We start from the raw sequence: 12,317 nt of genomic DNA on the forward strand, positions 1-12,317 counted from the left end.
GCCGAGTTCTGCTGGGGGAGCACGCTGTGGCCGCTGGCTGGCCGGTTGGCCGACTGGCCGACCACGGCTGATGTTATACAGAGCATCTACGGAGGGAGTGTACAAATCGCGGAGGACGTCTGGCAGCGGTGGGCACCGCGATGCAGCCAGCGTTATAATATTTCGGCCGGTGACGATGGTGGCTTGCTTTGGCACAGCAACAGCTTTGCCTGATGCACTAATGATGATAATGATGATTCAGCATTGCCCTGATCTGTTGATAACATGTAGAGGTAGAGATCTCCGGGATCTAGAAAGAGCGTCTCCAGCGCAGTGCTGACGACGCGACAAAACGTTGCGGGACGGAGACAATGCGGCGATTTTGTTGTCGTAACAATCATCTCTGTAATGGCATTGATATGGCATATGCCTGTAGATAAGGGGGGGGGGGGGGTAGTTATGAGTTTGTGTGAACAAGCAAGGGCTCGTCTTAGAGGCTTTGGCGATTCCTATGCGCTATACATAGAGTGGGAAACAAAAAAAAACAGTCATAGCAATTGGGTTCGTTCTGGATTATGCATTCGGTCCTTTTCAGGTTATCTAAGCTGGTCAGAGTTAAACCGCCCCTTTCGACTCTTGATAAGTTGACGCATACGATTACTGTAAGAGGAGACGATTCGGGGTTGAACGAAACGGGACAACTTTTCCAAAAACTTGCCGTTTCGTTCGAAAAGGCTGCGCTTTTTAGGTAAGTCCAGCATTAGGAATGGCTTCGTGGACGAAACGCTGGAACACTGGGGTACATGATACGTGTCCAGCAGTTTACGTCTCATCCAATCTGTGGGGTAAATGGAACACCGCAAGGCAGATACAACGGGACTAAACAGTGACGATTATAATACTATACATCAAGCGGTTTTGTACTAATTAATAAATGAAACACATACTTTATTCAACACAAAAGCCCAGTTCTTGTTTTGTAATAAATAAGAGTTCGATGCTGTTCGAACGGTGGCTCTCCCATCTTCTCTTGAAAAATGGATGCGTGACCAGGGACAGACTGTATGTCCTTGTCAGTTTGGTCGCATTTCGAAAAAAGGGGGCAGAGTTTAGTTGAGTCACCTAGATAAAAAAGAAAAACAGTGTTATGCAGGCTATGTAAGATAAATGAGATATAACGCACGTCGTTGATCTGGAGGTCAGAGTCCAGCGCCATAACGGTCATAGAGTCGTCTACTGATACAAACATCGGGCTGAATAGGAATATCTGCTTTCACAGTTATAGTAGAACTCCGGGGGCACGAGTGCCACAGGTGTAGAATCAAAGTGGCGAAGCTTATAGTATTATGGGAGATAACACAGTATAAACGTGATGCTCTGCTTTGTTCTTATTATTTCACGTTAGTACTGACATTCGTTTGCTTTGCTGATACAAGCAAATAAATCCTGTAAATTGGGTAGAGTCGTAAAGTTCCGAACGGAAAAGTAGTGCCGAGACAACTGCGGTATGACCGTATGGCCGCTGCAGGGTATCCGAACTACGCTTCAACGGCATTTCGACAAACGACATTTCTGCTTTATGCAGTATTCATTACTCGGACACATTGACATGATGCCTTCGTCGTGACCGTACTTTCAAACAGATGCTCTCCATCCACAATCCTTTCAGATAAATGGCCATAGTGCATCGGTCATTCCAATACTAGGCAACTCGAAGGCCAACAGGGGTGGCTCTGTTCCTGTAGCTATGTTGTCAAAAAAGTACTTCTCCACTTTTAACGTAGAACGACCTTATCATAGATTAAATTGACTATGTAGACCCCAGTTGAGGCCACGCATTAAGTAAACAACAGCTGAAAGTCTCAGATCGTAACTCACAAGCAATCAACGTCGACCGGTATCAATAATTCAATTGTATAAAAAATGTCAGCCGTTGTACAAAGAAGTGATGCTTGCAAGCGATGACGAGGACGATGAGGCACCCAATCATCTGGTCAGAATTGGAGCAAATGAGAACACTGCTAATTTTCGTCGTAAATTTCTGCTGCATCACTTGTAGGTTGGGCCAAAAAAAGATTAGGAACATTTTTAGCAATAGCAACAACAATGGTAATAATGACGAGCACGAAATTGGGCTAGAAAGCGACTTTTTAATCGACTTTACTGAAGACAAATCGATCAAAAAGGCAAGCAAACAGAAACCAAAGGCGTGAAGAAGTAAAAGTAATAATAATAATGTATATTCAATAAAAAATACATTGGATGAAAAAGGAAAGAAGAACAAATGACCATTACCCAAAACAAATAAAACCGATATTCGTTTATAGCAACAATAATAATCATAAGGTGTGCTTGAAGTTACACCGCAAATGCCCACTTAACATGATACAGTCGCCTTATATGACTCGAAAGTAGAAGAAGAAGCCTAGGTAGTGTCGGCTTCCATTAGAATTGTCATTTACTGCCTTCCTAAGGCGTCTGTTTGCCTTCATAGTTGTTCTATTTGCCTACGTCCGGGTTCGAACTTGGACCACAATGTGTCCATAAGACTAGCATGTAAGTGCATCACCCACCAAGCTGTCACGCGGACTTCGCACGTATCCTCCATCACGAACTCATTTTGTAAATGTCCATTTAATTCTTTTGCGAATTAAACCTATCTTAGACTAAGAATACTTTGCTCCACCTAACTATAACCTTAATACCTTAAGTTAATACCTAAGTATAACTGATTGTTATTCATGGAAGAGGATGTTACTGCTACCAAACACATGGTAGACCGCTTATGGAGGGAGGCCTTTAAAAAAGGAAAAGGGGCAAGAAAAATAGTGTAACGTTCAGAAAACGAACTTACGTGACCTCATCAGGTTAATGGGTGCCTAGTCTTGACTGTGGCTAGAATGACGTGCGCTAGTCACTGGTCAGCCAAAGAAAGAGGCGACGCCCAGTTTAGGCCGTATTTATCGTGCCATACAAATACTCCATATTTCAAAATGCCGTAAAGTCCTCAAACGGGAGCCCATAATTTGGCCAACATGTTTCTAGCTTTTGCCACTGCGGCATGTACAGTTCCGAGAACAATGACCGGAACGAAGTCTGGCCAATCTTATATGTATGCATAAGATGCGTCACACAAACTGGAATATTATGACAATGAAATTTGTGAAGAACTGTTGCCTTACGGGCAGTAGATAGAAATGATGGAGGACGGAGGATGAAGAGGATTTGAACTAGCGTCAAAAGACACAATCAAATTGCATTTATTTACCTTTGTAGGCAATAAACATATATTTTATATGTGCAAGTCAACAATACAATATAACAACGTAGGACCGGATATAGGACCATTAGAAGATCTCAATTCTTTCGTAAATCGCCCGTAGTTAGTTGAATTAAAATTAACCTTAATTTTAACAGTTCGCCGCAAAGGACCGAGGAGTAGTTACTGAAAAGTATTACAGAAAGCTACATTTCATTCGTAGGTTTAGAGTTCAATGGCTATCATTCTATAGTGCTGCGCCTTTCGACATCAGGCATTGTTTCATTACACCATGACATTAGTTGGTTGACCGTTTGCAGCATGACGTGAAGTGTGTCTACGTGTTGCTTCGAAGCTCTACCATATCCTGTATCTTTGAACTTCGCAAGGCAACTTGACATTGCGTGGCTAGCCACTAACTTCAATTGTCTTAGTAAATATTGTCGTAAACAAAATGATCTAATCTAGCCATGTAATCGAGTTCACTGCAGACAATAAGCAGACAACAAATGCTTACAATCTCCGTGGCGGTGTCAAGACGATTCGAAAGTCGAAAACTATAAGGCACTTGACTAAACACTAAAAAAATAAGCCTACTGTAGGCGCCCCCAAATATTCTTAATGGATACTCCCTTATTCATAAACTCTGATTTAGAAATAAAACAAAGGGACTGCAAATAGGCAGATTTCACACACATAGGCCCAAGCACAGGCAAAAACCTTTGCTATTTGCTTGCAAGAAAAGAAGATCGACAAACCTTCGCCATCGGCGAGGCATCGGGCAACTGTTTTACCGTAACGACTTGCTAGTTACCCAAAATATATTGCAATGAAAGGGCAGCCCCTTGCCTCAGTAGGACAAATTCTTGCAGCGTCCAGTCATTCTGACCACTAATTCGGAAAAAGTCAATCTTAGCCTGACCAATGTAGGTGACAGCATGGCGTCCGCAGTGAACTAGTGTACGTCTCGCGCTTATGTATAATAAACATCTAGACGCAGACATTCATCGTGAATTCCGCGATCTTTTCGTTGAAAAGAGCGACCTGATCTGATAACACATAACAGTGGACAAATATGTAGAAGATGAACGAAGACGTACCGCTATCTATTGAAATAGATATGAAACCTTTAATGCTTGTAAGCGACGCAATACTTCGAGACCGAGTTTTGATATTTGACTAGTATGTCTATAAGTTTTGCCAGCTTATTTTTAAGCAGAGCTCTCCAAGACTCAGCCTTGTTTACCACGCGTGATATGTAACAATACTACGTCAATCTATTTCTAGCTCTGAATTTGAAACAAAAGCAAATTGACTATTTCTTTCCCGGACCTTCATTTATGTACCCTTACCCGCATCCATACCGACTGCTGTACTCGCTGCTGAATTTTCAAGCTCAAAACTAATCATGACGCGTAAGCCTGCTGTTTCCGTCGCCACAGCTGCAGCCGCTGCACGCACGCCTCAACAAATCGGCTGATGCTAAAGAACCACCCGCTTGACTGTTTATTCTGTAAGCCAGAGTTAAGAAGGTAGAAATCGACCGTACGCCGTTGCAACAGAAGGCACCGCTAAGCCATTAGGTCATAGGACAGATACTGTGCCAGGGAAGCTGCCTGCATGACGCTTTCTCCCTCTCTTTATTAGCTCTGCCGCACGTTATTTTCGATTTTCTCGCTGGTTGTAATTGTGAGCCCCAGTAATCTCGCGACAATAATTCGCAACTGCAGGAGCTGCTTAGGGAACTGGATGAAGCGGGGTGTCGGAGAAGTCGAAAAAAAATGAACGAATGGAGAAAAGGCCGAAGAACACTCCTCACTTTGATCCTCGGGTTGCTGCTGCTCGTGCCTGCCCTGCCAGTCGCTAAACGCTACTGTTGTGAACCTCTTTAAAAGTCTATTTGACGACCCCGCGTGGTCGCCTATGCGGTGAAATCACACAGGGCCGAACAGAACAAAATACAGGAGATCAGGATGGTCGTATTTCGATGGCTACCAGCAATAAGGAATTGACTGCGAGTACTCCGAGAGATGAGTCGTGGGCCCCGTGGGAGATGTCATAAGGGAGATCGCCATATAGTTAGCAGCGGCGGTCGCCGTCGTGGTAGCGGTGCTGAGAAAGATAACTCGAGTTTGTGCCATCTTCATGGAGTTAGTGGTAGCACTCAGTTAAGATCGCCCCCTCAGAGATCGACCATCGTACTAAGACCAAATCGACAGCAGAGTAAGAGGCCAGTCAGCCAGCCAGCCAGCCAGCCAGCCAGCCAGCCAGTCAGTCAGTCAGTCAGTCAGTGAGCTCATGGGGCTCCAAAAAGTAAGCGCATGACATGACGCTGCGATGGAGTGATGTCCCGTGGCCGCAGTGCTCCGAACTTCAGTTTGGCTAACGTACAGCGGTAGGCATGCGCACGAGCTTGATTCGTGTGACTCGAACATACGGGAGGAACGAAAAGATTTCGCGAAGATCTCTCGATGATGCGGACGACGGCGATGGTGATGATGATCGACGCGAAGAGTAGAAAATGAAACAAGGCGCGTTGCCGGGCTAGAATCCGGCACTAAAAGAGGCAATTGAGGAATGCAGCATAGAGGGTCAGGGCGAAAAGAAAAGGGGAGTGAGAACGAAATAGCGAAAGAAAGAAAGCAAGCTAGGGAGAGTGAGGGAGAGAGACAACCAAGTGTCATCAGACGAAGACTCTGTTTTGTCGCATTACTAACCGCAGCGGCCGTTCGCGCTGTAGAAGAAATAAACAGAACTATAGAATAAAGGCTCAATTGTACTTGTACGTATTAGGACAAAAGGAGAGACAATCACGAAACAAGTATTGATGCATACCACTTTGGGAAGGTTCCATGCGCCGGGTGAATGGACATTCATGTGGAGCTCGACGACATGTCCGAGCACTTCGGAACGAGGGCCCTTAAGGGACTCTATTTAAGGTCAGACATTTTGTGTGACTCCAGGCTTGTGTTAGTTTTTACATCAGCAATAACATATACGAGGAAACTGCCACTGCTGCCTATTGGAGCCAATAAGCCCGCGCAACGAGCCTCCTTAAGTGAGTAGACTTGAAGAAGATGAGGACCTCGCACGTTGATAAAATCGGTTCCCATGATTTTCACAAAGCGGTTACTTGCTGCACATGAGAGTCGTACGAGGTGCTCCAACCGGAGCGGGGTGACGAGTACAAGTTAGCGGCATGGGATTCGAATTAGGACCCCAAGAAGCACGGAAGCAGGGTGTGGGCATGTTGAATTCGGCAAACGATCTAAGTAGAGGAAGAATTAGATCGAATGGATATTTCCATGTCATAGACATGGACCATGCTCCCGCAGTTTCATGGGAGCTCCCTAATATTGATGGGCGATCCTGATGCTATAAACAGATAGACAGAGACGCACAGCAAACGACGTGCGGTAGGAAATTGTCACGAAGCTGGAAACTGTTTCTGCCATAGTCATGTTAAGTTGTCATAGACTATGGATGTTGTCATAGGTGAAGTGTGTCAAAAGGCATGGGAAGTGCACCATGGGAATCATCTCGGTGGACAGCCTATTGAGAATAACATTTATACAGCATCAGTAGTACTGTTAGACGCGCGACTATGTGCGAATGGTAAGGCAAAAATAACTAAATGTAACTTATGATAAGTCCTAATGAGACCGAAGCTCACGCACGATCTGATAAGTGACTAAAGTCGATTGTGGCTTTGCTCTATTCTACATGCGAACATAATATAGCGTAACAGTTTGAACGTATTTTCGTCTCAAAAACTGGCCAGTTCTAGGCGGTCCTGTTCACACTTCAGGGAATAATTCTGTCCTAAATGCGTAGTAGGATAGTGGGCCGTTGTATATGTAAGAGAGATGGATACTGAGCGATATATTATATCGATAGAGCGATCATCCGATCTACTACATAGAACTTAGCTCTCACGTAATAAATGAACGATGTCTGGATTGATTTGCACCGTTCTGTTTGTCAAATATACTGAGTTCAATAACAAAGAGACATGTTTTAACTTGCTTTGCATAGGTCTGTACAGGCTGTACGGAAAATCAGATTTCGATGAATCTGATTTTATACACAAATGCTCCAGCTGTGAAGGAAATTGTGATAAATATCATGTCGCCCTTTAGGGTATTTCTCCAAGTGGTTCTATAAGCTAACAACAAGGGAATATATATTCCATATGACGTCCTAAATGATTTTGTATGCTCTTTCTCAAAGTGAGATATTGTGCTGTTGACCTCTATATATGAAATTTAACTGATGAAGTTCACTACATCAGAGTTTAATTCCTCTCTTTAACGAGCTTCAGACAATTGCACTACATGGAGCTTCCTCTATGCCTGGGCAAGGTCCGATCAAGGATACAGAATGTATTTTCCTAATTCTATAAACTATTGTGAACGGGTTATATCTGCTACTCGCGTACAGGAACCCTCGTTCGTCACCCCGGTACCGTCTTTTCTAACGAAGATATAAATATATCAATTGGTATCTACTGATACCTCCTAAATTAAATAATTATACACGGTATATGGAAAACATAATAAATAGTTAGGAATATAAAAGCATGGTATCAAAATTAATGTCCTAATGTAAGCTACTTTCAAAATATTTCTAGTCCTATAGTCCTAATATTTGAGATGGATCGTTTGATAGGTTGTAAGTATTGTGAAACGGACGTTAAGGGAAAGTCGGACGATTACGGCGCCAACGACTAAAAGGCTATCTAACAGATAAATATCAATCTCCATCTCACACTTGTTTTATTGTATAGATCATGTGGGCGAGGTACTAAGGTTAATACAATCATATGCGCGCTGAAGCTTGTATTAAAGCACTTCGTTGATGTGAAAACGTATCTGCTATTGATCTGGTACCAATATTCGGCGGTATTACATATGCAAACTTCAAGAAATACGTATGGGTCATGGCGTCTCTCCTATTGAACAACACAAAATGGCAAGTTTTTGTCACTTCTTTACTGTACACCCTCGCCAAACTTGAAACGGTTGTGGTCGGAAGTTCTAAGGTAAGAATTAACGTGTTTAACAAACTTACAACAAAAACCACGATAAAGTTGGGGTCGTGGATTTGGCTCGGACTGAATAATGAAAAGAAATCCAATAATACTCTTAAGGTTCGTATAACTATATATATATATATATATAGTATATAAATATATATAGAAGTGGAGTCCACCTGCAAAATATTATAAATAATGATAATAAATAGAACGAAGTCGTACATGTAGCTTATAGGCCTTGTACATATAGTATACATATATACTTACGAGGCAATATTATGCAACGTAATTAGCAGTGATATGATTCTATCGATTCTACTACTTTTGTTATTCTGGGGACGCATTTAGATATCTTAGGTCATGTATGAGTCTATGCGGATTTCGAGTTTTTCACTTCATGACCCCCAACTGAGCTATGCATGCTGCACGCTACCTTCGCTGTAGATGACCTTTGTGTCTGGTTGAGCGAAGAGACTCAGATGACAACTTCATAATGTCATTTCGCAACCTAAAAGCAGTGTAAAGGTCCAGTCTCGGAAGCTTACTAATGAACCGATCTCGATAAGGGGTTATTTGTGCGAACTTGTGCTAATACTCGACCGTATCTAAACTTCAATCGAAGAATATTTTGATACGACCTCTTGTGAATAGTTAACGATATGTTAGCAAATCGAATGGGAAAAGGAGAACGGCCAGGATAAAAACCTGTGTGCTACATGCTGTCATCGACATATAGGCATCACGAAGCAATAGAAGTACATTACAACTGTATAATCTTTTAATAACTGCACACTAAAGCTTTGAGAGAAATATATATATATATATATATAAGACGTACGGTTACTACAAAGAAGTTGATTTATTAGTTAGTGGTTTAGAATCCAAGTTGAAGTTGCGATAGTGGTGAATGACGGTTATGTTAAATAACCAGGATTGTCAAATATTAACACATACAATGAAATATCCTCAAAGTATCTGTTCATGTTCAGATACAGCTTTAGAAACAAAGCAGAAAAAATCCCACTTTAGATGTACCATCCTTTATATATATCTGAAGGGTGGCATATTTTGATATATATGTATTCACAGACAAAGCTAAATACTTTGCATTATAACAGTATAAGAAGCCTCTCGAAGTAAACAGATAAACAGATAGTCTGTAAGTAAATAAGTAAGTCGACTGTTTAGGGTAAAATCGTTTCGTGTACCCTGACCCATTCTGAGCTCAAAGCAATTATATGGACATTTATCCATTTTATGGATAAATGTCCATATAATTGCTCTAATTTATATGGATTTATCAACAATCCGTCAACAATACTCCGTTAAACTATACTAAAAATAATCGCTTTAATAGCACGATTCATATATATGTGATCTTATTATGAAAATGTTTTAAAAAAGTGTCTTAAGTAGTAAGAAATATAGGACAATTTCTTGTTCGGCTTCACAAGAACGTGCAACATTTTTTCCCGTATGTACATGTGTATGTGTACGATACGTCTTCAAATACCCTTTAGGGCATCCGATTTAAGCCCATATACTGATAATACTAATATGATTCGACTAATATGATTATATAATAATATTACCTAAGGTAAAAAACACAAGGAAGTAAACATCAGCATCATCGTAACTAACTAACCTCGCAGCTGTTCAGCCACGCTTTCCAGGAGGGCCATTTTTTCCAGCACGCGTATATATAACACTCGAATTCGATGTATTCGCCCTGTGCAGTTGTACTCTTACACATAAAACACCCAATTAACGGTAATTATAGCAATTCTAGCAACAATAACCCGTTGCTTTGTTAACCTTTACCTGAAGCTCAATCTAAACACTCGCTCACAGGGTTATATAATTCACTGCTAACAACAGTACAATTTTGCTGGCTAATCCTTTCACTGAGATCAGCAGTACTACTATCAGCACGCAGAGCGGACCACGAAATGTGGGACGCCATACATCGTTGCGTATACAGGCAGGTTAGAACTTGGGCTTAGTCTGCAATTCGTGCGACGTGTACGCCTACCACAACGAACTGCTTGCCGAATCAACTCATTTCGATGCTTGAAAAAAGCAGGCAAGACACTGCATCTGAACCTTGGCGTTATGTCACGTTACGTGCACGACGATCTCCACAGCTAGAGATCGTTCTACCCCCCCCCGATCTGTGCCAGCCCCGTTCCGAAACAACTAACTGTTAAGCGACGGGTCTGCGCGCCGTGTACAAGGCACCGACCTGTTGAGATTCAGTGACATGTGTTCAGCTTGAAAGATGCACATGCAAACGTATGGTGAGATGGAGGAAACACAATGGTTCACTCTGTGTGCGCAACTAGGGCGCTTGATCATTATTGAAATAGCATGGCGAAGAGAACAAAAGACGGGAGACACGATCTGTCTTAATTTAGACTGGCTTGCTAGATAAACAGTGCGCACGGGTCGATATTATTATGCGAATGATAGACAGAGAATTTGTTTAGCATAAACAGAGAATTTACTCATGTATATTTGTATACCGGCTCGCCAATTGCGCTAGCCGCTTATATAGCGATCTGAGTCGCGTTTACTCAAGAACTATAATATTATTAAGGTGTGCAGAGTGGTGAACAAGTCAATTAGCTATTTGGGACTCGGAGATTGCCAAGCGAGTTTTACCTTATCCTCCTTATGCGAATCGAATGGGACCAGTCGAGTAAACGTTTACGCGTGACTTTTCGTTCGAAAGCGCCCTCCCTCTGCTTTGCCATGATGGCACATATAACGGCACCGTCGCTAAAAACGCCATATCGAAACCCTTGCGGAAAGGAAGGCACTTACTGAAGCTAGTATTTGGTTCTTCCAGCCCTGGCTGCGATCCCTGCTGCAACTCGACTTATCACGCCGCTAACGCTCTCCAGCATCACCTCCGTCACGCCCGGATTCTGGACTTATACTCAGAACCCTGTATTCTTAAGTCCGCGTGTCTGTCCTGATTCGCTCTTTGACATAATGCCGTACGTCTTCAATCGGATTCAGATCGGGTCATGACAGAATCTCAACGTCGTTTACTTGCCATATGACGTGGTAACCTGTCATGCATAAAGACTGTCCACAGCTAGAAACCATTATCGTACTTGGGGCGGGCCTTTCGTCTGAATGGCTCAATCGTATTGCCATTCCTCCATAAAGCCATTGACGAAATACTGGCTTTTTGCGCCGTGGATAGAACTCGCTACCGATTCCATACCATTGCTTTGTCCAGATGTCTGTTCTGCTTGGTGGGAAGGAATAGTGCGATACTCTGTTGTCAGATGTGATTCGCTTGAAAATCAGACCCTTTTCCAGTTATTACCTATCCAACTTTGGAATAATTTAACCATTTGAAACGCGCATATTTATGTCGATAGTTTTAGGGGAGGTTTTTTCCGCTGATTTACGATAGTCAAAATTTATTTATTCCAATGCGACGTCGGAGGGTTCTATGGACGTAGCGACCCCGTGCTTCGCAACCCTCGGATACAACCGGGAAACTGTTATAGGTCTGTATGTTGATAGCGTGGTTGGATCTCTCTTGTGCTCACGCGGCATTGTGTATCACTTTCGATGTTTGCTTGCTGTTCTTTGTTCCTTATACTTCACCTTCTGTGTTACATTGTCAACTGCGCACTTCGCTTTCCTGCTATTAGGGTGCGCTGCTCCTCTGTGAGGTATTTCTTATGATCCCCACAAAAGTACAGAAACTCACTTGAGAATAATCTGACATCAGAGCGATATTGTTTTCATCGAATAGGTTGGAATAATGATAATTGCTCTGGTATATCTGTTCATAAGCGGAAAATGACGAAATCGAACCCCTGATTTGTGTATTACGTCTCGAATGTTGATACGCGGTACGATGAATAAGCATTGCGTTGCACGTCTCGCTGAGTGCCTTCCCTTTGAGAGCCGTTTCAGAATACTTCTCTAGCGCCCATTTGCTATCACTTGTCATGTGCTAACATTTACATTTCACATAGAAAAACCGCACGCAAGTATTTAGTTTACGCATGTAAAGGCACC

The 12,317-nt window shown here is 42.5% G+C and overlaps 1 protein-coding gene across 2 annotated transcripts in view; it reads right to left on the minus strand.

Moving 5' to 3' along the window:
* LOC111269935 (uncharacterized) overlaps positions 1-10,209 on the minus strand; it is an 87,918-nt gene extending 77,709 nt beyond the window's left edge. Inside the window, exon 1 of one of the 2 annotated variants that reach the window (XM_022849870.2) lies at positions 9,919-10,209. In XM_022849870.2, the coding sequence (XP_022705605.1) occupies positions 9,919-9,955 (37 nt within the window). In that variant the 5' untranslated portion in view covers positions 9,956-10,209. The remainder of the gene's footprint in view (positions 1-9,918) is intronic. The other variant, XM_022849863.2, reaches the window with a different exon arrangement.
* Positions 10,210-12,317: the final 2,108 nt, after the last annotated feature.

This window comes from Varroa jacobsoni, unplaced genomic scaffold (genome assembly GCF_002532875.2).
Source record: "Varroa jacobsoni isolate VJ856 unplaced genomic scaffold, vjacob_1.0 scaffold_154, whole genome shotgun sequence".
In the NCBI taxonomy this organism is placed as follows: Eukaryota; Metazoa; Arthropoda; class Arachnida; order Mesostigmata; family Varroidae; genus Varroa; species Varroa jacobsoni.